We start from the raw sequence: 21,588 nt of genomic DNA, 5'->3' as shown, positions 1-21,588 counted from the left end.
CCTTGCCAGCAACGCTCACATCCCTTGAAATGAATTTTTTTTTTTAAATCCCACTTACCCACCCTCTCACTATATCCCTCAACCCCAAATACCCAACTTTTCCCCATATCCCTCAACCTTACCTATCCACCCTCTCATTGTATCCTTCAACCCCACCTACCTACCATCCCTCCATATCCCTCAACCCCACCTACCCACCCTCTCACCATATCCCTCAATCTTGCCTATCCTTTTTCTTTCCTTCTTTGGCCTCCTTGTCTTGAGAGACAATGGGTAAGTGCCGAGAGGTGGTCAGTGGTTTCTGAAGCAGCACCTGGAGTGGCTATAAAGGCCAATTCCAGAGTGACAGACTCTTCCACAGGCACTGCAGTTAAAATTGGTTGTCGGGGCTGTTACACAGTTGGCTCTCTCCTTGCGCTTATGTCTTTTTTCCTGCCAACAACTAAGTCTCTTTGACTCGCCACACTTTAGCCCCGTCTTTATGGCTGTCCACCAGCTGTGGCGATCACTGGCAACTGACTCCCATGACTTGTGATCAATGTCACAGGATTTCATGTCGCGTTTGCTGACGTCTTTAAAGCAGAGACATGGACGGCCGGTGGGTCTGATACCAGTGACGAGCTCGCTGTACAATGTGTCCGTGGGGATCCTGCCATCTGCCATGCAGCTCACATGGCCAAGCCACCTCAAACGCCGCTGGCTCAGTAGGGTGTATATGCTGGGGATGTTGGCCGCCTCGAGGACTTCTGCATTGGAGATACAGTCCTGCCACCTGATGCCAAGGATTCTACGGAGGCAGCGAAGATGGAATGAATTGAGACGTCGCTCCTGGCTGACATACGTTGTCCAGGCCTCGCTGCTTTAGAGCAAGGTACTGAGGACACAGGCTTGATGCACTCGGACTTTTGTGTTCCGTGTCACTGCGCCATTGTCCCACACTCTTGGCCAGTCTGGACATAGCAGCTGAAGCCTTTCCTATGCACTTGTTGATTTCTGCATCGAGAGACAGGATAGTTGAGCCTAGGTAGGTGAACTCTTGAACCACTTCCAGAGCGTGGTCGCCAATATTGATGGATGGAGCATTTCTGACGTCCTGTGCCGTGATGTTCGTTTTCTTGAGGTTGATGGTTAGGCCAAATTCGTTGCAGGCAGCTGCAAACCTGTCGATGAGTCTCTACAGACAGTCTTCTGTGTGAGATGTTAATGCAGCATCGTCAGCAAAGAGGAGTTCCCTGATGAGGACCTTCCGTACTTTGGTCTTCGCTCTTAGATGGACAAGGTTGAACAACCTGCCCCCTGATCTTGTGTGGAGGAAAATTCCTTCTTCTGAAGACTTGAACGCATGTGAGAGCAGCAGGGAGAAGAAGATCCCAAACAGTGTGGGTGCGAGAACACAGCCCTGTTTCACGCCACTTAGGATAGGAAAGGGGTCTGATGAGGCACTGCTATGCTGAATTGTGCATTTCATATTGTCGTGGAATTATGATATTTAGTAGCTTTGGACATCCGATCTTTGCCAGTAGTCTGAAGAGACCATGTATGCTGACGAGGTCAAAAGCTTTGGTGAGATCTATGAAAGCAACGTAGAGGGGCATCTGTTATTCGTGGCATTTCTCCTGTAGCTGGCGAAGGGAGAACAGCATGTCAATGGTCGATATCTCTGCTCGAAAGCCACACTGTGTCTCAGGGTAGACACATTCAGCCAGCTTCTGGAGCCTGTTTAAAACAACTCGAGCGAAGACTTTCTCCGCTATGCTGAGCAGGGAGATTCCACGATAGTTGTTGCAGTCACCGCGGCCACACTTGTTCTTATAGAGTGTGATGATATTGGCATCGCGCATGTTCTGTGGTACTGCTCCCTCATCCCAGCACAGGCAAAGCAGTTCATGGAGTGCTGAAAGTATAGCAGACTTGGCACTCTTGATGCTTTCAGGGGTAATGCTGTCCTTCCCAGGAGCTTTTCCACTGGCTAGAGAATGGCATCACTGAGTTCCGATTTTGTTGGCTGTTTGTCCAGCTCATCCATGACTGGCAGAGACTGGGCTGCATTGAGGGCGGTCTCAGTGACAACATTTTCCCTGGAGTACAGTTCTAGGCAGTGCTCCACCCAGCGGTCCATTTGCTTGCGTTGGTCAGTGATTGTGTCCCCTGATTTAGATTTGAGGGGGGGCGATCTTCTTGATGGTTGGCCCAAAAGCTCTCTTAATGCCATCATACATTTCTCTGATGTTTCTGGTGTCGGAGGCCAGCTGAATTTGACTGCATAGGTGTTGCCAGTAGTCATTTGCACAGCGCCTGGCTGTTCTTTGTGCAGTGCTTCTGGTGACTTTAAGTGCTACGGATGTTAAGTTCGCTGGGGGCTTTCTTGTAGTTCAACAGTGCAATCCGCCCTCACCGTATTTGTCACCCCTGTCTATTCACCAAATCTGTAGCAATTATTTTTTATTCCATAAACGCTTCTATTTGTTCCTTGACCCCATTGTGTCGTCTTTTAATGTATTTTACAACTCTTCGTCCGCTTCGCTTCTGACTCCTAATTTGGACATAACATTAAAAAATATAAGAAATTCGAGCTGGAATAGGCCATTTAGGCCTTGGAACCTTCTCCCCTATTCAGTAAGATCTTGGCTGATCTACCTCAATTCCACCTTCCTGCACTATCCCCATAATCCTTAATTCCCTCACTCCCCAAAAGCGTATCGACCTCTGTCCTGAATATCCACAATGACTGAGCCTCCACAACTCCCAGGGGTACAGAATTCCAATGATTCGCAATCTTTTGAGTGAAGAAGTTTTTCCTCCTCTCAGTCCGAAGTGTCCAACCCCTTATTCTGAGACTGTAACCCTGAATTCTATATTCCCCAGCCAAGGGAAACCTTTTCTCAGCATCTATCCAGTGAAACTCCTTGAGAATTTTATGTTTCAATTAGATCACCTCTCATTCTTCTAAACTCCAGCTAATATAGGCCTAGTCTACTCAATCTGTCCTCACAGGACAATCTGCTTATCCCAGGAACCAGTCTAGTGAACCTTCGTTGCACTCCCTCTAGGGCAGTAATATCCTTAGGGTAAGGAGACCAAAACTAAAGCTAATATCAGTAGTAGGAAAATTGCTGGAATGTATTGGGGACATGCCTTCCTAATTGCTTACTGTACCTGCATGTTAACTTTGTGATTCATATACAAGGACACCCAGGTCCCTCAGAATGCAAACGTTTCCCAGTCTCGCCATTCAAAAAATATTCTTTTTTATATTTGCTACTAAAGTGGATAACTTCACGCTTCACCACATTGTATTCCATCTGCATGTTCTTGTCCATTCACCCAACCTGTCTATATCCCTCTGCAGCCGCTGCATCCTCCTCACCGCTTACTTTCCCACCTAACTTTGTGTCGCCAGCAAAATTGGATACATCCTCAAACATGATTTCTCTTTCATAAATCATGTTGACTCTGCCTAATCATGATTTTCTAAGTGCCCTGTTACCACGTCCCTAATAGATTCTAGCATTTTGCCTGCTACTGATAGGCTAACTGGCCTAGAGCTTCCCATTGTCTCTCTTCCTCCTTTCTTTAATAGCAGGGTTATGTTTGCTACCTGCCAATCCGAGGGAACTGTTATAAACTCTAGGGAATACTGCAAGATGAAAGCCAATGCATCCGCTATCTCTGCAGCTACCTCTGTTAAATTCCGAGGATGCAGGTCGTCAGGTCCAGTGAATTTGTCACCACTTAGGCCTGTTAATTTCTCCAGTACTTTTTTTTTTACTTATACTGATTTCTTTAAGTTCCTCATTCTCACCTCACCCTTGGTTCCTTATTATTTCTGAATTATTTTTGTGTCTTCTACTATGAAGACAGATACAAAGTATTTGTTTAATGTCTCTGTCATTTCCTTGTTCCCCATTATAACTTCACCTATCTCTGTCTTTAATGGGCCAATGTTTACTTTCACTGATCTCTTCCTATTTGTATACCTATAGAAACATTTACAATCGTGTTTTATGTCTTTTGTTAGTCTACTCTCATATTCTCTTTTTCTTTAACAATTTCTTGCCCTCCTTCACTTAATTCTAAAATCCTTTCAATCCTCAAGCTTACTACTCTTTGTGGCACAGTTATAAGCCTTTTAATTATTTTTTTTCATGAAATAACAGAAGGTTGTTGAAGGGAATGTGATGAATGTTGTCCATATGGATTTTAAGAAGGCGCTTAATAAAGTACCACATAAGAGGCTGGTTAACAAATTTGAGGCTCATGGAATAGGCGGGTCAGTGGTCAATTGGATAAAAATATGACTGAAGGACAGAAAATGGCGAGTTGTGGTAAATGGTTGTTTTTCAGACTGGAGGATGGTAGACAGTGGTGTTCCCCTAGGGTCAATGCTGGGATCACTGCTTTTTTTGCTAAATGTAAATGTGTTGGATCTTGGAATATAGAGGAGTATTTCAAAATTTGCCAATGATACCAAACTTGGAAGTGTGGCAAACAGTGAGGATGATACGAACCTCCTGCAACAGGGCATAGATAGGCTAGCAGAATGGGCAGACAAGTGGGATATAGAATTTAATACAGAGAAGTGTGAGATGATGTATTTTGGCAGAAGGGATAGGGTGAGGCAATATAGACTTAATGATAACAAGAAATGCTGGAAATACTCAGCACGTCTGGCAGCATCTGTGGAGAGAGAAGCAGAGTTAACGTTTCAGGTCAGTGACCCTTCATCTGCTTCCCTCTCCACAGATGCTGCCAGACCTGCTGAGTATTTCTAGCATTTCTTGTTTTTATTTCAGATTTCCAGTGTCTACAGTATTTTGCTTTTATTATAGTCTTAATGATGCAGTTCCAAAGAGTGTGCATGTGCATCGATCTTTGAAGGTGGCAGGGCATATTGAGAGAGTGGTTAGCAAAGCATATGGGATCTTAGGCTTCATAAATAAAGGCATTGGGTACAAAAGCAGGGAAGTTATGCTGAACCTTTATAAAGCTCTGCTTAGGCCCCGACTAAAGTATTGCACCCAATTCTGCTCACCACATTTTAGGAAGGATGTGAGTTGAAGGGGGCAGAGGAGATTTAGCAGAGTGGTTCCAGGGGTGGGAGATTTTAGTTACAAGGTTAGGTTGGAAAAACTGGGGTTGTTCTCCTTGGAGCAAAGGAGATTTGGGGGGAGATTTAATAGAGGTGTACAGGATTATGACAGACTTAGATAAGTTAGACAAGAAAGAACTGTTCCCATTAACTGATGGGACAAGGACTAGGGGACACAAATTGAAGATTTTGGGCAAGCGATGCAGGGATATGTGAGGAAGAACCTTTTGACACAGTGAATGGTAATGACCTGGAAGTCGCTGCCCACGTGAGTAGTGGAAGCAGAAACAATCAAACTTGCAGGGCTATGGGGATAGAGCTCGGGAGTGGGACTGACTGGATTGCTCTGCAGAGAGCCAGCATGGGCTCAATGGGCTAAATGACGTCCTTCTATGCTGTAAATGACTCTTCTTCTGATCTAATACTGTCTTTAACTCCTCTTGTGGTCTGCAGTTGGGCCACTTTTTCTATGGAACTTTTTTGCCTTAAAGGAATATACACTTATTGCAAATTATGTATTAATTTTTTAAATGCTAGCCATCTTTTAATTTTAGTTTCCCACTCTACCTTAGCCAACTCACCCCACATACCTACTTAATTTGCTTTGTTTAGATTTAAGACCTTAGTTTTCGACTTAACTAAATGATTTTCAAACCCAATATAAAATTCTGTCATATTACTCTTCCCTGGAGGCCCCTTTACTACAAGGTTATTAGTTAACCCATTCTCATCGCACAATACTAGATACAAAATAGCCTGTTTCCTAGTTAGTTCCTTGACATACTGATCTAGAAAATGATCTTGTACGCATTCCATGAGCATGTCCTCCATACTGATTTGCTGATTGTTGTAAAAACCCATCTGGTTCACTAATGTCCTTTAGGGAAGGAAATCTGCTGTCCTTACCTGGTCTGGCCTACATGTGACTCCAGACACACAGCAATGTGGCTGACTCTTAAATGCCCTCTGAGAATTAAGGGCAAATAGGGATGGGCAATAAATGCTGGCCTGGCCAGCAACGCCCACATCCCATGAACGAATAAAAAAAATTACTGTTACTGCAAATTTGATTGGCCGGGACTGTTATGAAGGTTGAAGTCTAATACTGTGTTATCCTGATTACACGCGCCTCTAATTTCCTGATTTATACTCTGTCCTACACTACGACTACTTTTAGGAAACCTATAAAGAATTCCCACCAATGTTTTCTGCCCCCTGCTTTTTCTGAGTTCCACCCAAACTAATTCTACTTGGTTTTCTGAGCTAAGCTCCTTTCTGTCGTCTTTATCCTATCCTTTATTTTCAGGGCGACCCTTCCTACTTTTCCATTTTGCCCCTCTCCTTTAAAAGTTTAGTATCCTGGAATATTTAGTTCCCAACCTTGGTCACTTTGCAGCTATGTCTCTGTAATGGCTGTGAGATTAAACCTATTCTATCTGCACTATTAATTCATCTAATGTGTTGCAAATGTTTCGCGCATTCAGATATAGTGCCTTTAGTTTTGACTTTTTTTCTAATTTTCCCAGATGTTCCCTTAGTCACTAAGCATGAAGCAGTTTGGGATGACATCGGAAAGGGACTATGTCCAAATTAGGTAGACCACCATCAGTAACTCTATTCTGTATTTAACTTCATGTTCTTTTCGAGTTTTCTGTCCTCCTTTTCATTATATTCTCCTCTTCATTCAGTTCAGTTCAGACGGTTCTCCTCCCTGGTACATTAGGTGAGAGCTGGTCTGTCTCAAGTTGATTCTGTTTGGTAACTGGGTGTGTACTTAAATTCTGCTTGCAAATAAGAGAACACACGTTGAACTTTATATTGTCTGCTTCTGCTGTCTAAGGTGCATGGTATTGCAGTGAATATTAAATCTTAAATGCTGCTGTGTACATGTAATATTTTACTTTTACCCACTTCTCGCCTAAAGGCACTGATTCTCACGAGGGTACAGTACCACAGGCACTGGCCCTCACTGGGGTATGGTACCACAGGCACTGACTCTCACTGGGGTCCATCCAGTACCAGAGGCACTGACTCTCACTGGGATCCGCTACCACAGGCACTGACTCTCACTGGGGTCCATCCAGTACCAGAGGCACTGACTCTCACTGGGATCCGCTACCACAGGCACTGACTCTGACTGGGGTCCGGTGCCACAGGCACTGACTCTGACTGGGGTCCGGTGCCACAGGCACTGACTCTGACTGGGGTCCGGTACCACAGGCACTGACTCTGACTGGGGTCCATCTAGTACCACAGGCACTGACTCTGACTGGGGTCCATCTAGTACCACAGGCACTGACTCTGACTGGGGTCCATCCAGTACCACAGGCACTGACTCTCACTGGGGTCCGGTACCACAGGCACTGACTCTCACTGGGGTCCGGTACCACAGGCACTGACTCTGACTGGGGTCCGGTACCACAGGCACTGACTCTGACTGGGGTCCATCTAGTACCACAGGCACTGACTCTGACTGGGGTCCGGTACCACAGGCACTGACTCTGACTGGGGTCCATCTAGTACCACAGGCACTGACTCTCACTGGGGTCCGGTACCACAGGCACTGACTCTCACTGGGGTCCGGTACCACAGGCACTGACTCTCACTGGGGTCCGGTACCACAGGCACTGACTCTCACTGGGGTCCGGTACCACAGGCACTGACTCTCACTGGGGTCCGGTACCACAGGCACTGACTCTGACTGGGGTCCGGTACCACAGGCACTGACTCTCACTGGGGTCCGGTACCACAGGCACTGACTCTCACTGGGGTCCATCCAGTACCACAGGCACTGACTCTGACTGGGGTCCATCCAGTACCACAGGCACTGACTCTCACTGAGGTCCGGTACCACGGGCGCTGATGGTCACTGGGGTCCGGTACCACGGGCGCTGACGGTCACTGGATATAGTTCCACAGCTACTTAGAGCTAGAGTTTAAGGTCCTGATGGACTGGCAGTGAGGAGGGCGGACCTGGTAGCCCATGGGAAATGCGGAAGTAACCACAGCGCATGTGTGACTTGAGGGGAACATGCAGGTGGTGGTGTTCCCATGAATCTGCTGCCCTTGTCCTTCTAGATGATAGAAGTCACTGGTTTGGAAGGTGCTGTCAAAGGAGCCTTGGTGAGTTGCTGTAGTGCATCTTGTATATGGTACACACTGCTGTCACTGTGCATCGGTGGTGGTGGGAGTGAATGTTGAGGGTGGTGGATGGGGTGCCAATCAAGCTGGCCGTTTTGTCCTGGATGGTGTCGAGCTTCTTGAGTGTTGGAGCTGCACCCTTCCAGTCAAGTGGAGAGTATTCCATCACACCCTTAACTTGTGTCTTGTAGATGGTGAACAGGCACTGGGGAGACAGGAGATGAGTTACTCGCCACAGAATTCCCAACCTTTGACCTGCTCTTGTAGCCACAGCATTTAGGTGGCTACTCCAGTTCAGTTTCTGGTCAGTGGTAACCCCAGGAAGTTGATGGTGGGGGATTCAGCAATGGTAATGCCATTAGAATCTCCCTTGTTTGAGATAATCATTGTCTGGCACTTGTGTAGCACAAATGTTACTTGCCACTTATCAGCCCAAGCCTGGATGTTGTACAGATCTTGCTGCATCTGGACACGGGCTGCTTCAGTATCTGAGGAGTCACGAATGGTGCTGAACATTGTGCAATCATCAGTGAACATACCCACTTCTGCCCTTATGATGGAGGGAAGGTCATTGATGAAGCAGCTGGTTGTGCCTAGGACACTACCCTGAGGAGCTGCTGCAGTGATTTCCTGGGGCTGAGATGATTGACCTCCAACAACCACAACCATCTTCCTTTGAGCTAGTTATGATTCCACCCAGCGGAGGGTTTTCCCCCTGATTCCCATTGAATTCAGTTTTGCTAGAGCTCCTTGATGCCATACTTGGTTAAATGCTGCCTTGATGTCAAGGGCAGTCACTCTCAGCTCACCTCTGGGGTTCAGCTCTTTTGTCCATGTTTGGAGCAAGGCTGTAATGAGGTCAGGAGCTGAGTGGCCCTGGTGGAACCCAAACTGAGCGACAGTGAGCAGATTATTGCTGTTTATTGCTAACACTGTCGACGACCCCTTTTATCACTTTGCTGATGAATCCCCATCTGTCCATCCATCACTGACATCCTCATCCTTATGCAATGTCATGCCTCTCCCTCATAGTCACCTTCAACAAATACACTCCATCCATTCAACATATTTCATTACTCTCACTCATAGTTTTCTTTCCCTCCTTGCAGTACAAAGGAGCACAGAACACAAGGGAGAGGCAGAGAACCAGAGGTGGTCCTCCAGCCATCACGCTACTGACAGTTGCATGGGAGGTGCTGGATGTCAGTGGAGTCTTGGTGTGCTTGGCTGTTGGAGATTGGGGCTTCCCAGATACCTAGCGACAGAATTAAATATCACACGTGGTATAGAACAAAGAACAGTACAGCACTGGAACAGGCCATTCGGCCCTCCAAGCCTGCGCCGATCTTGATGCCTGCCTAAACTAACACCTTCTGCACTTCCGGGGCCCAGATCCCTCTATTCCCTTCCTATTCATGTATTTGTCAAGATGTCTCTTAGACGTCGCTATCGAATCTGCTTCCACCACCTCCCCTGGCAGCAAGTTCCAGGCACTCACCACCCTCTGTGTAAAAAAAACTTGCCTCGCACATCCCCTCTAAACTTTGCCCCTTGCACCTTAAACCTGTGTCCCCTAGTAACTGACTCTTCCACCCTGGGAAAAAGCTTCTGACTATCCACTCTGTCCATGCCGCTCATAACTTTGTAAACCTCTATCATGTCGCCCCTCCACCTCTGTCGTTCCAGTGAAAACAATCCGAGTTTTACCAACCTCTCCTCATAGCTAATGCCCTCCAGACCAGCCAACATCCTGGTAAACCTCCTCTGTACCCTCGCCAAAGCCTCCACGTCCTTCTGGTAGTGTGGCGACCAGAATTGCACGCAATATTCTAAGTGTGGCCTAACTAAGGTTCTGTACAGCTGCAACATGACTTGCCAATTTTTATACTCTATGCCCCGACCGATGAAGGCAAGCATGCCGAATGCCTTCTTGACTACCTTATCCACCTGTGTTGCCCCTTTCAGTGACCTGTGGACCTGTACGCCCAGATCTCTCTGCCTGTCAATGCTCCTAAGGGTTCTGCCATTTACTGTATACCTCCCACCTGCATTAGACCTTCCAAAATGCATTACCTCACATTTGTCCGGATTAAACTCCATCTGCCATTTCTCCGCCCAAGTCTCCAACCGATCTATATCCTGCTGTATCCTCTGACAATCCTCATCATTATCCGCAACTCCACCAACCTTTGTGCCGTCCGCAAACTTACTAATCAGACCAGCTACATTTTCCTCCAAATCATTTATATATACTACAAACAGCAAAGGACCCAGCACTGATCCCTGCGGAACACCAGTAGTCACATCCCTCCATTCAGAAAAACACCCATCCACTGATACCCTCTGTCTTCTATGACCGAGCCAGTTCTGTATCCATCTTGCCAGCTCACCTCTGATCCCGTGTGACTTCACCTTTTGTATCAGTCTGCCATGCGGGACCTTGTCAAAGGCTTTACTAAAGTCCATATAGATAACATCCACTGCCCTTCCTTCATCAATCATCTTCGTCACTTCCTCAAAAAACTCAATCAAATTAGTGAGACACGACCTCCCCTTCACAAAACCATGCTGTCTCTCGCTAATAAGTTTGTTTGTTTCCAAATGGGAGTAAATCCTGTCCTGAATAATCCTCTCTAATAGTTTCCCTACCACTGACGTAAGGCTCACCGGCCTATAATTTCCTAGATTATCCTTGCCACCCTTCTTAAATAAAGGAACAACATTGGCTATTCTCCAGTCCTCTGGGACTTCACCTGTAGCCAATGAGGATGCAAAGATTTCTGTCAAGGCCCCAGCAATTTCTTCCCTTGCCTCCCTCAGTATTCTAGGGTAGATCCCATCAGGCCCTGGGGACTTATCTAACTTAATGCTTTGCAAGGCACCCAACACCACCTCCTTTTTGATAATGAGATGACTGAGACTATCTGCACTCCCTTCCCTAGGCTTATCATCCACCAAGTCCTTCTCTTTGGTGAATACTGATGCAAAGTACTCATTTAGCAGCTCGCCCATTTCCTCTGGCTCCACACATAGATTCCCATCTCTGTCCTTGAGTGGGCCAACCCTTTCCCTGGTTACCCTCTTGCTCTTTATATATGTATAAAAAGCCTTGGGATTTTCCTTAATCCTGTTTGCCAATGACTTTTCATGACCCCTTTTAGCCCTCCTAACTCCTTGCTTAAGTTCCTTCCTACTGTCTTTATATTCCTCAAGTGCTTCATCTGTTCCTAGCCTTCCAGCCCTTACAAATGTTTCCTTTTTCTTTTTGACTAGGCTCACAATATCCCGTGTTATCCAAGCTTCCCGAAACTTGCCAAACTTGTCTTTCTTCCTCACAGGAACATGCCGGTCCTGGATTCTAATCAGCTGACGTTTGAAAGACTCCCACATGTCAGATGTTGATTTACCCTCAAATAGTGAATATTTATTATAATAAAATAGTGAATCCCCCACCATCAACTTGCTGGGAGTGACCATTGACCAGAAACTGAACTGGACCAGCCACATAAATGTTGTGGCTACAAGAGTGTGTCAAAGGCTGGGAATTCTGTGGCAAGTAACTTACCTCCTGTCTCCCCAATGCCTGTTCACCATCTACAATGCACAAGTCAGGATTGTGATGGAATACTTTCCACTTGTTAACTTGATGTGAACAGCCAGTGAAATATGATCATTTGGATAATGATCACTTAAAATGTTCTCACCTTAATAGTTCTAATTCATGGCTTTAATCTCCCAAAGGGCTTTCGCATGTTCTACAGGAGGTGGTGCAGAAGGACATTGACAACTCCTCAGAGGAGCTCACTCTCTTTGAGGGTGCACCATCACAGGACTCATGCAGACCATGCTGCAGCTCAGACGCTTGCACTTCGGTGGGAGCGATAAGGCAAATAGTTTGGTTTTCATCAGCAGCAAAGAATGTGCAATGTACTGGCAGGAGTTCCAACTGCATTACACAAGTGCAGAGAATTTGGTGGAGTCTGCCTCAAGCATGAGAGGCATGATGTTTACAATGATGTCTTCGTCGATGGAAAGAGTGGCCACCTGCATGGAGCATCAAAAGAGGCAATGGAACAAGTGCATGCAGGCATGTACCAATGGCTTGCACATTACGAATGCCACCTTAAATAGGATGCATCATATCCTAGCCTTGGCTGTTCATCGCTCCACTGATCTGCAGCTAAGTATCTTCTGCTTATTGCTAGCAAGGAAGTGTGGGTGGGCCGTGAGAAGGATGATTCTGAAAGGGGACCTGGAACTGGGGACTCTGATCAAAGCGCTTCCACTTGTCACGTGCTGTTCCTTCTCCAGTCAGTACCCCACATTCTGCCTCGTGTCCTGATGACAGATGTAGGTGGAGTAGTCTTTGGCAGGGCCCTCATGGACACCAAAACCCAGAGGACATCAGCCAAGAGCGTCAGAGCAGGATGTGAGCTGCCTGCCTCTACCTTTGCTGAAGCCACAGGAGTTGCACCACATCGAACTGCTAGGAAGAAGAAGAGTAAAGATTTGTGTTTGCACAAGGTTATACTCATGGATGTGTTACACAGTGGTAGATTGTTCAGTTTCTGTTTTATTTTTGAGCTGCATTAATATTTTTTTCAACCACTTTCCCGTTTCTGGTCGCTATCCCGCTAGTGACCATTTGACTGGTGGCGAATGGCTAGACGTGAATTAACGCTGAGCAATGGAGATGTGAAAGGAATGCTTTGCTTGCAGGACTGCTGTGTGTTGGGCTAATGGAGGGGTGGGTGGGGTAGTGGTGGGGGAAAGTGGTTTTTGGATGTGGTTGTCATAAGGTTTGACTGGTGGAACCTAAATGAACCTTGCAATAATGAGGGCATCCTGGGCAGCAACGTGCACAGCTGCATGTGCATTGGCTGCATCATGTTCCTCCTCCTCGTTCTGCCTACGGGTCCAAATCTCACTGCTGTGCAGTATTGAGCAGGGCGCAGAACATCGTGACCGTTCTGGAGACCCTGGCTGGTGTGTACTGAAGGGTGCCTCCAGATAAGTTCAGGCACCTGAAGCGTATCTTTTGTATGCCGATGGCTTGCTCACGATCACATCTGGGTTGTTATATGGCTTTTGTTATATAACTCCTGGACCTCATTCATTGGGTAGCTCACGGATATCATCAGCCATGATTTAAGTGGGTATCCTTTGCCTCCAAGCAGCGAGCTGGAAAATCTGCTTCAAAATGTATATAGATTAGGGAGAATGGACAAGGACAGGACAAAAGCACCATGGCAGCTCCCCAGGAATATTGAACACAACTGCATAAAGAGCTTCTTGTGGTTGCACACCAGCTGCACAGTGATAGAGTAGATGCCCTTGTTGGGGGGGGGGGGGGGGGGCAATCTTAATTGTCACATGCCTGCAGTCAACTACGCTCTGCACCTATGAGAAACCAAAAGCAAGCGCCTGCTCATTCTGACTGGTGTCATTGTAGGAAATGTGTACATAATTGTTAGTACATAAAAGTGTACAGTCTGTTGCTGCTCCTGCTGGTGTTGGTCATCTTGGACCTTATCTGAGGTCCAAAGTAACAAAGCGTAAGTGGCACCTAGGCTGATGTGGTAGATCAGACCTCCAGAGTGGGGATCAGATATCCAAATCTCCAAAGTAACCTCGAGCATAAGTATTCTGAACAAAGCCTTTCACGCAAGCAGACACGAAAGCAGCTGAGAGTACTAACTACTTACTGGAATATTTTCCCGTCAATTCTTCAGCCCACTCGATTGCTGCTTTGTTCCCACCTTGCTTCTCTTGGCAGCCTGGGATACATTCCATTTGGGCCTTGTGATTTTATCCACTTTCAAAGATGCTAAGCCCCTTATTTCCTCCCTCATTATTTATCCCATCCAATATTTCACACTCCTCCTCCTCAACTATCTAGTCTTTGGCCTCCTTGTCTCTGGAAACAATGGGTAAGCGCCTGGAGGTGGTCAGTGGTTTGTGAAGCAGCGCCTGGAGTGGCTATAAAGGCCAATTCTAGAGTGACAGGCTCTTCCACAGGTGCTGCAGAAAAATTTGTTTGTCGGGGCTGTTACACAGTTGGCTCTCCCCTTGCGCCTTTGTCTTTTTTCCTGCCAACTGCTAAGTCTCTTCGACTCGCCACACTTTAGCCCCGCCTTAATGACTGCCCGCTAGCTCTGGCAAACGCTGGCAACTGACTCCCACGACTTGTGATCAATGTCACAGGACTCCATGTCGCGTTTGCAGATGTCTTTGAAGCGGAGACATGGACGGCCGGTGGGTCTGATACCAGTGGCGAGCTCGCTGTACGATGTATCTTTGGGGATCCTGCCATCTTCCATGCGGCTCACATGGCCAAGCCATCTCAAGCGCCGCTGACTCAGTAGTGCGTATAAGCTGGGGATGTTGGCCGCCTCAAGGACTTCTGTGTTAGCGATACGGTCCTGCCACCTGATGCCAAGTATTCTCCAGAGGCAGGGAAGATGGAATGAATTGAGACGTCGCTCTTGGCTGACCTACGTTGTCCAGGCGTCGCTGCCATAGAGCAAGGTACTGAGGACACAGGCTTGATACACTTGGACCTTTGTGTTCCGTGTCAGTGCGCCATTTTCCCACACTCTCTTGGCCAGTCTGGACATAGCAGTGGAAGCCTTTCCCATGCGCTTGTTGATTTCTGCATCTAGAGACAGGTTACTGGCGATAGTTGAGCCTAGGTAGGTGAACTCTTGAACCACTGCCAGAGCGTGGTCGCCAATATTGATGGATGGAGCATTTCTGACGTCCTGCCCCATGATGTTCATTTTCTTGAGGCTGATGGTTAGGCCAAATTCATTGCAGGCAGACGCAAACCTGTCGAGACTCTGCAACACTCTTCAGTGTGAGATGTTAAAGCAGCATCGTTGGCAAAGAGGAGTTCCCTGATGAGGACTTTCCGTACTTTGGACTACACTCTTAGACGTGCAAGGTTGAACAACCTGCCCCCAGATCTTGTGTGGAGGAAAACTCCTTCTTCAGAAGACTTGAACGCATGTGAAAGCAGCAGGGAGAAGAAAATCCCAAAAAGCATGGGTGCGAGAACACAGCCCTGTTTCACGCCACTCAGGATAGGAAAGGGGTCTGATGAGGTGCCGCCATGTTGAATTGTGCCTTTCATATTGTCATGGAATGAGGTGATGATACTTAGTAGCTTTGGTGGACATCCAATCTTTTCTAGTAGACTGAAGAGACCACGTCTGCTGACGAGGTCAAAGGCTTTGGTGAGGTCAATGAAAGCAATGTAGAGGGGCATCTGTTGTTCGCGGCATTTTTCCTGTATCTGACGAAGGGAGAACAGCATGTCAATGGTCGATCTCTCTGCACAGAAGCCACACTGTGCCTCAGGGTAGACTCGCTCGGCCAGCTTCTGGAGCCTGTTTAGAGCGACTCGAGCAAAGACTTTCCCCACTATGCTGAGCAGGGAGATTCCACGGTAGTTGTTGCAGTCACCTCAACTATAATGCCTTCATTATCCCTCTCTTTTGTGAAGACGCATGCAAAATATTTATTAAGAACCAAGCCTACATCTTCCGTCTCCACCCACAGGTTCCCTTTTTGGTTGCTGATAGGGCCCTATTCTTTCCTTAGTTATCCACTTACTCTTTATGTATTTATAAAACATCTTTGGGGTTTCCTTGATTTTACTTGCCAATAATTTTTCCTACCCTCTCTTTGTTTAGTTTAGTTTAGAGATACAGCGCTGAAACAGGCCCTTCGGCCCACCGAGTCTGTGCCGACCATCAACCACCCATTTATACTAATCCTACACTAATCCCATATTCCTACCACATCCCCACCTGTCCCTATATATTTCCCTACCACCTACCTATACTAGGGGCAATTTATAATGGCCAATTAACCTGTCAACCTGCAAGTCTTTGGCATGTGGGAGGAAACCGGAGCACCCGGAGGAAACCCACGCAGACACAGGGAGAACTTGCAAACTCCGCACAGGCAGTACCCAGAATCGAACCCGGGTCCCTGGAGCTGTGAGGCTGCGGTGCTAACCACTGCCCCACTTTGCTTTCCTAATTTCCTTTTTAATTTCTCCTAGTCTTTTTATACTCTTTTAGACTTACTGCAGTATCAAGTTCTTGGTATCTGACATAAACTTTCCATTTTTGCCATATCCTACTCCGTATGCTATTTGACATCTCGATGGGATGGGTCTAGATTTGGGACTCCCACCCTTTTTCCCTTTGTGGAAACGTATTTCTTCTGGACATTATCTCCCCCTTGAATGCCTCCCACTGCTGTAACACTGATTTGCCTTCAAGTTCACTTTTGCCAAATCACACTTCTGCTTAGGAAAATTGGGCTTTCCCCAACACCTTGTCAATCTTACTACTTCCAAAGCCATGCACTCCAGCACATTGGAATGTCGCCTTTACTCACACTGAGGTCCAGTTCCACAGGCACTGACCCTCACTGGGGTCCGGTTCCACAGGCACTGACCCTCACTGGGGTCCGGTTCCACAGCCACTAACCCTCACTGGGGTCCGGTTCCACAGGGTAGCCCTCAAAAGATTGTCCCAGTGACCATTCTTTAAGTATGATCCCAGACATGGAATGTTTGAATTCCGGGGCGTCACAGGTGAGCTGAGCCTGTTCAGGTTCTCCCCTGTGCTCCACAAACATACACTTAGCAGTCATGAGTCACTGGATATAAATCTGGTTCGTAAATGGTGTGTGGCTGCTCAGCCCCACTGACCTCACTAAGCCAGGGATGGTGTGACTAATGTCACACCTGAACGTTCCCAGCAGAGATTGCCTGTTTGATCATGTGTTTGAGACTTGCTGGTGCTTATATTTTGCATACTGTGTCCCAGATCTGGTCAGAATGACCTCTTAGAGTATGTGAAGGATTATATGTAGATATTGGCATCACAGACAACTGCATAGCTGTGTGTCAGCATCCTGATTAACCCCTCAGGACCTGATGGCATTTCCTGTTTCTGTCTCTCTCACTTGTCTTTCTGCCCTGTTGCTTTGTGCTGTCCACTCTCTTTCCATAGCCTAACTGAATGCAAAGGTATTACCTTACTTGTGAATTGTGTGTGATGTGTTGTAAAATACCAAAACCACTAACAGTTGGCTTATCGGAATGCAAATATATCGGTGTACTTTTTAAATTCCATCCTTTTTGTCGTTTTGCTTACCTTGCAATACTTCCTGATACTGGCACAGAGTTAGGCTCTTGACTGTTAAGGATTTATTCTGCAAACTTTATATATCACTGTCATCTGTCAGCTGGTCCTGTGCAATGCCCAAATTGTTTACACTATACTCCTCTTTCTCTTGCCTATCCTGGTGCCATGAAGCAGGTAACTAAATTCAAAAGCAAGGTTTTTCCTGGACCTGAAACGTTAACTCTGTTTCTCGCTCTGCAGATGCCTCCTGACATGATAAGTATTTGCAGCATTTTCTATGATGATTAAATTGGATTTGGTTTGGGGAATTAGAAGAGTAAGTCCCTGTCATTGGCCATGAATGATAGCTACAGCCCTTATCTGCTCTTCGTCAGTGGCTAGCACTCTCACCTCTTGAGTCAGAAGATCGTGAGTTCGAGCTCCATTCCAGGGACTTGAACTCATAATCTAGGCTGACTGTCCAGTGCAGTACTCAGGATGTGCTTCACTGCAGGATGAGAGGTTTAATTCGAGGTCCTGTCTGCTCTTTCAGACAGACATAAAAGATCCTGTGACACTATTCGAACAAGACCAGGGGGTTCTTTGCAGTGTTCTGTAAAATATTTATCCCTGAAACACCATCACTGAAACAGATTATCTGAATATTTATTTTGCATTGCTGTTTTTGGGAGCTTGCTGTGTGCAAATTGTCTGTTGCGTTTCCTACTTTACAACACTATACTTTAAAAGTACATCATTGGCTGTGAAGCACTTTGGATGTCCTATGGTGGTGAAAGGTGTGAGAGAAATGCACATTTTTTAAGATGCTCGTGTCCTAGGACAGGCAGCCTTGCATCTGGAATTAATCTTTTAGCCTTACTGTGTGTTCCCTCCAGCCATTTGATATCCTTTTAAAACCGGTTTCAGGTCTGCTCAAACTACTCCAGAAGAGCGCTTGCCAAGGCCAGATAGAATTTTAGAATTACTTTTTTTTATCATGGATGTACATCCCTAGCTGGACATTCCAGTATTTTGTGTAGTTTCTAACAGTTGTGAACACTACTGTGCCAGTGCTTTTAGTTATGTCTTAACCAAAACCCTCATTATATCCCATTTTTATCATTTACCGGGTATCGGAGCTTGGGCTAGGGGAGGGAGGAGTTACTGAGTATCTGAGCTCGATGGTGGCAGTGTGGGCGGGCGGGGAGGGGGAGGTGAAATTGGTATGGGAGCTCAGGGTGGGGGGTAGGTTACTCAGTATGGAGTTCGGGGGAGAGGTGGGGTTCAAAAGGCAGAGTATCTACCACACGCCCTCAGCGCAGTCACGCATTTCCTTATAGGTGCTGTTTGAGAGGGGGAAACCGGTACTGCTCCCTGCTATGGGGCTGAGAGCCAGTTATCTGCTACCCAACCCCTCCAATTTGATGGAGGCTGCAGGACTACTGAGGAATGTAACCAGTCTGTGGGGGAAGCAGAGCAGATAACATACCAAGGGTATTTTCAGTAGTTGCACTGAATTCATTCCTGTCTGATGGTGTGGGTGTTTCTGAACCTGGTCAATAGATTCCACTCAAATTTCTTCATTTGAAATTAGTGGATAATTCAATATTCTAACAAAGGTTCTGTGAGTTATCGGGGCAGACTGTACAAAAGCGATTGTGAGCCTTTGTGTTTAGTTTGTGTCTACACTGTAGATTGGAAATTTGTAAACATGTCTTTACAGCAACATGCACAAGTTGGTTGTGCGACTTCTTAAAAAAAAAAGCTAAAATCCTAAGTGAAAGGCTGATTGCAGAGAGGGCCAATGTGAAACTGCAGAAGAATGTGGCAGTGAATGATGGTGTTTACCCTGTTATTGTGGCAAGATTGTCATTTTGGACTGCTATCGGCAATCTTTTACTAAACTTGCTTGTATATTTTGGAATTAATTCCAGCTTGTATTGGCATGCTTTTACTCTATCTAACCTATGCTCTAAACTGGGATTATGTGAAGGGACAATGAAGAGGGAGCTTTACTCTGTATTTAATCCGTTTTTTTTTAAAAAGCCGACTGCACCTGGTATTCCTAGGCAGCCTCCCATCCAAGTACTAAGCAGGCCTGAGTCTGCTTAGCTTCCGAGATCAGACGAGATCGGGCGTTTTCAGACAAGTATGGCCATAGGCATATCTAATCTGTGCTGTATCACCTGTCCTGGGAGTGTTTGGGACAGTGTAGAGGGAGCTTTACTCTGTATCTAATCTGTGCTGTACCTGCACTGGGAGTGTTTGGGACAGTGTAGAGGGAGCTTTACTCTGTATCAAAGCCATGCTGTATCTGTCCTGGGAGTGTTTGATGAGACAGTGCAGAGAAAGAATATTAAACATTTAGATTTGAAATGAAGCTATCTCTATAATCCATTAGAAATTCTCAAGAAAACAAAAAAAATTGAAAATGGGAATTTTGATATATGTTGATAAAATTAAAGCATTTTATCATAATAGAAGAAGTAGAAGAATTATAATAGGGTGGCGCAGTGGTTAGCACCGCAGCCTCACAGCTCCAGTGACCCGGGTTCAATTCTGGGTACTGCCTGTGCGGAGTTTGCAAGTTCTCCCTGTGTTTGCGTGGGTTTCCGCCCGGTGCTCCGGTTTCCTCCCACATGCCAAAGACTTGCAGGTTGATAGGTAAATTGGCCATTATAAATTGCCCCTAGTATAGGTAGGTGGTAGGGAAATTGAGGGAAGGTGGGGATGTGGTGGGAATATGGGATTAATGTAGGATTAGTATAAATGGGTGGTGGATGGTCGGCACAGACTCGGTGGGCCGAAGGGCCTGTTTCAGTGCTGTATCTCTAAATAAATAAATAAATAATAATATAATGGAAAGTGGAATAGAATGAAATGGGACCCAATTGAAGCAGGCAGCTGGTTTATGTTTGCAGTTGTTTTGGAACTGCAAGCTTAAAGTCCGTGACGTTTCTTTGTTCTAATCCACTGGTACTGAAATGGAGTACATGTGGATCCATGTAATTTGGTGGGGTACTTGGCTTCTGAGAAGGAAATTGCTACTTTCAAACCATTAACCAGTTGTTGCCTTTGTTTAGGTAAAAGTCGGAAAAAAGGCGATGGCTTGAAACTGGAGAATGATCCACAAGAGGTACAGTTGGATATACGTAGAACCGGAGCAGAGTCTGATCCTGATATTGATGTATTGGATATCCTATGCAGACACCGTGTCTATAATATATTTACAAACATTACTTCTGCATCCACTTCTGTCTACTAAACCTTTTTCCGGTTGTCACATTTCTGTTGGAAACTACCTATGTAAACAATATCGTGCTGTAATTACACCCTCCTGCCGTTGGTGGCATTGTAGCACTTCAGTTTCACATCTCCCTGCTCCTCAGCCTATAATGTAGAGAATCTCTACACTTTAACCAGTTCTGCTTCATTGCTTCCCAAATTGAAATAAGTTTTACTCTTTAGCTATTAATAAATCTGAGTATTATACAGAAATAGGGATAGATTGTGTGATTTCCGAATGAGACTGTGACACCTCAAGACCACACTTGGTACTTGACCCCACTGTGTGCGGACATATGAGATTGTCTGGTATATTGGAGGCATGGCCATGTGATCAGGTTCCCAGGAGGGAGGTCCTGGAGTGAGGCAAACCTTTACTGAACTGCTGGTGGTTGCTTTGTGGGTTATTGGCAGTCCTGCTCTCTCCTCCCAGCAGTGAGAAGTGGGAAAAAAAATCAGTTGTCATAGAAGTGATTGTATTTGCACTAAATATAACCTGCATTGTAAAATTTACACGTTGCAAAATGTTCTGTCACATTGCAAATATTTGCTGATATTCCTAAAAAGGCTTGACCATGTGCAGCTATTTGTCGAACTTCCCTGGGTCTGGTGTGTGTCTGAGGTGTTTAATGTATGCTGTGTATCTAATATAACAAATTCTTCATTTGGCCATTTACAACTCATGAGGTTCCTTTTTGATAGCAATTCCATGATTTGTACCAGAACAGAAGTTTTGAAACATTATTTTAACCAATGATTAAAGGTTTTAGGATTGGAATGGAACGTAATGACACCTTAGCTGTGCTCATAGTTTTGCAGCTTCAGTTGTTTGCAGGGCTGGAGACTGATGCAGTTATTTTGCTATTCAGGTTGGTTGGCCCCTGCCTCATTTGGTTGGTCCTTTGCATTCATTTGCCCTTGTTTTAACTT

At 46.0% G+C, this 21,588-nt stretch overlaps 1 protein-coding gene and 1 pseudogene across 5 annotated transcripts in view; one reads left to right on the top strand and one right to left on the bottom strand.

The window, feature by feature from the left end:
* The window catches only part of LOC137347815 (rab-like protein 6), a 147,847-nt gene that overhangs the window by 23,853 nt on the left and 102,406 nt on the right, over window positions 1-21,588 (top strand). For all 5 annotated transcript variants that reach the window (XM_068012832.1, XM_068012829.1, XM_068012831.1 and 2 more), the window contains exon 4: window positions 20,457-20,509. In XM_068012832.1, the coding sequence (XP_067868933.1) occupies window positions 20,457-20,509 (53 nt within the window). The remainder of the gene's footprint in view (window positions 1-20,456; window positions 20,510-21,588) is intronic.
* LOC137347853 (5S ribosomal RNA) lies at window positions 19,418-19,536 on the bottom strand (annotated as a pseudogene).

Source organism: Heterodontus francisci, chromosome 32 (genome assembly GCF_036365525.1).
Source record: "Heterodontus francisci isolate sHetFra1 chromosome 32, sHetFra1.hap1, whole genome shotgun sequence".
Lineage (NCBI taxonomy): Eukaryota > Metazoa > Chordata > Chondrichthyes > Heterodontiformes > Heterodontidae > Heterodontus > Heterodontus francisci.
The sequence above is the reverse complement of the archived record's forward strand: the minus strand, read 5'-3'. Positions and strand labels throughout refer to the sequence as shown.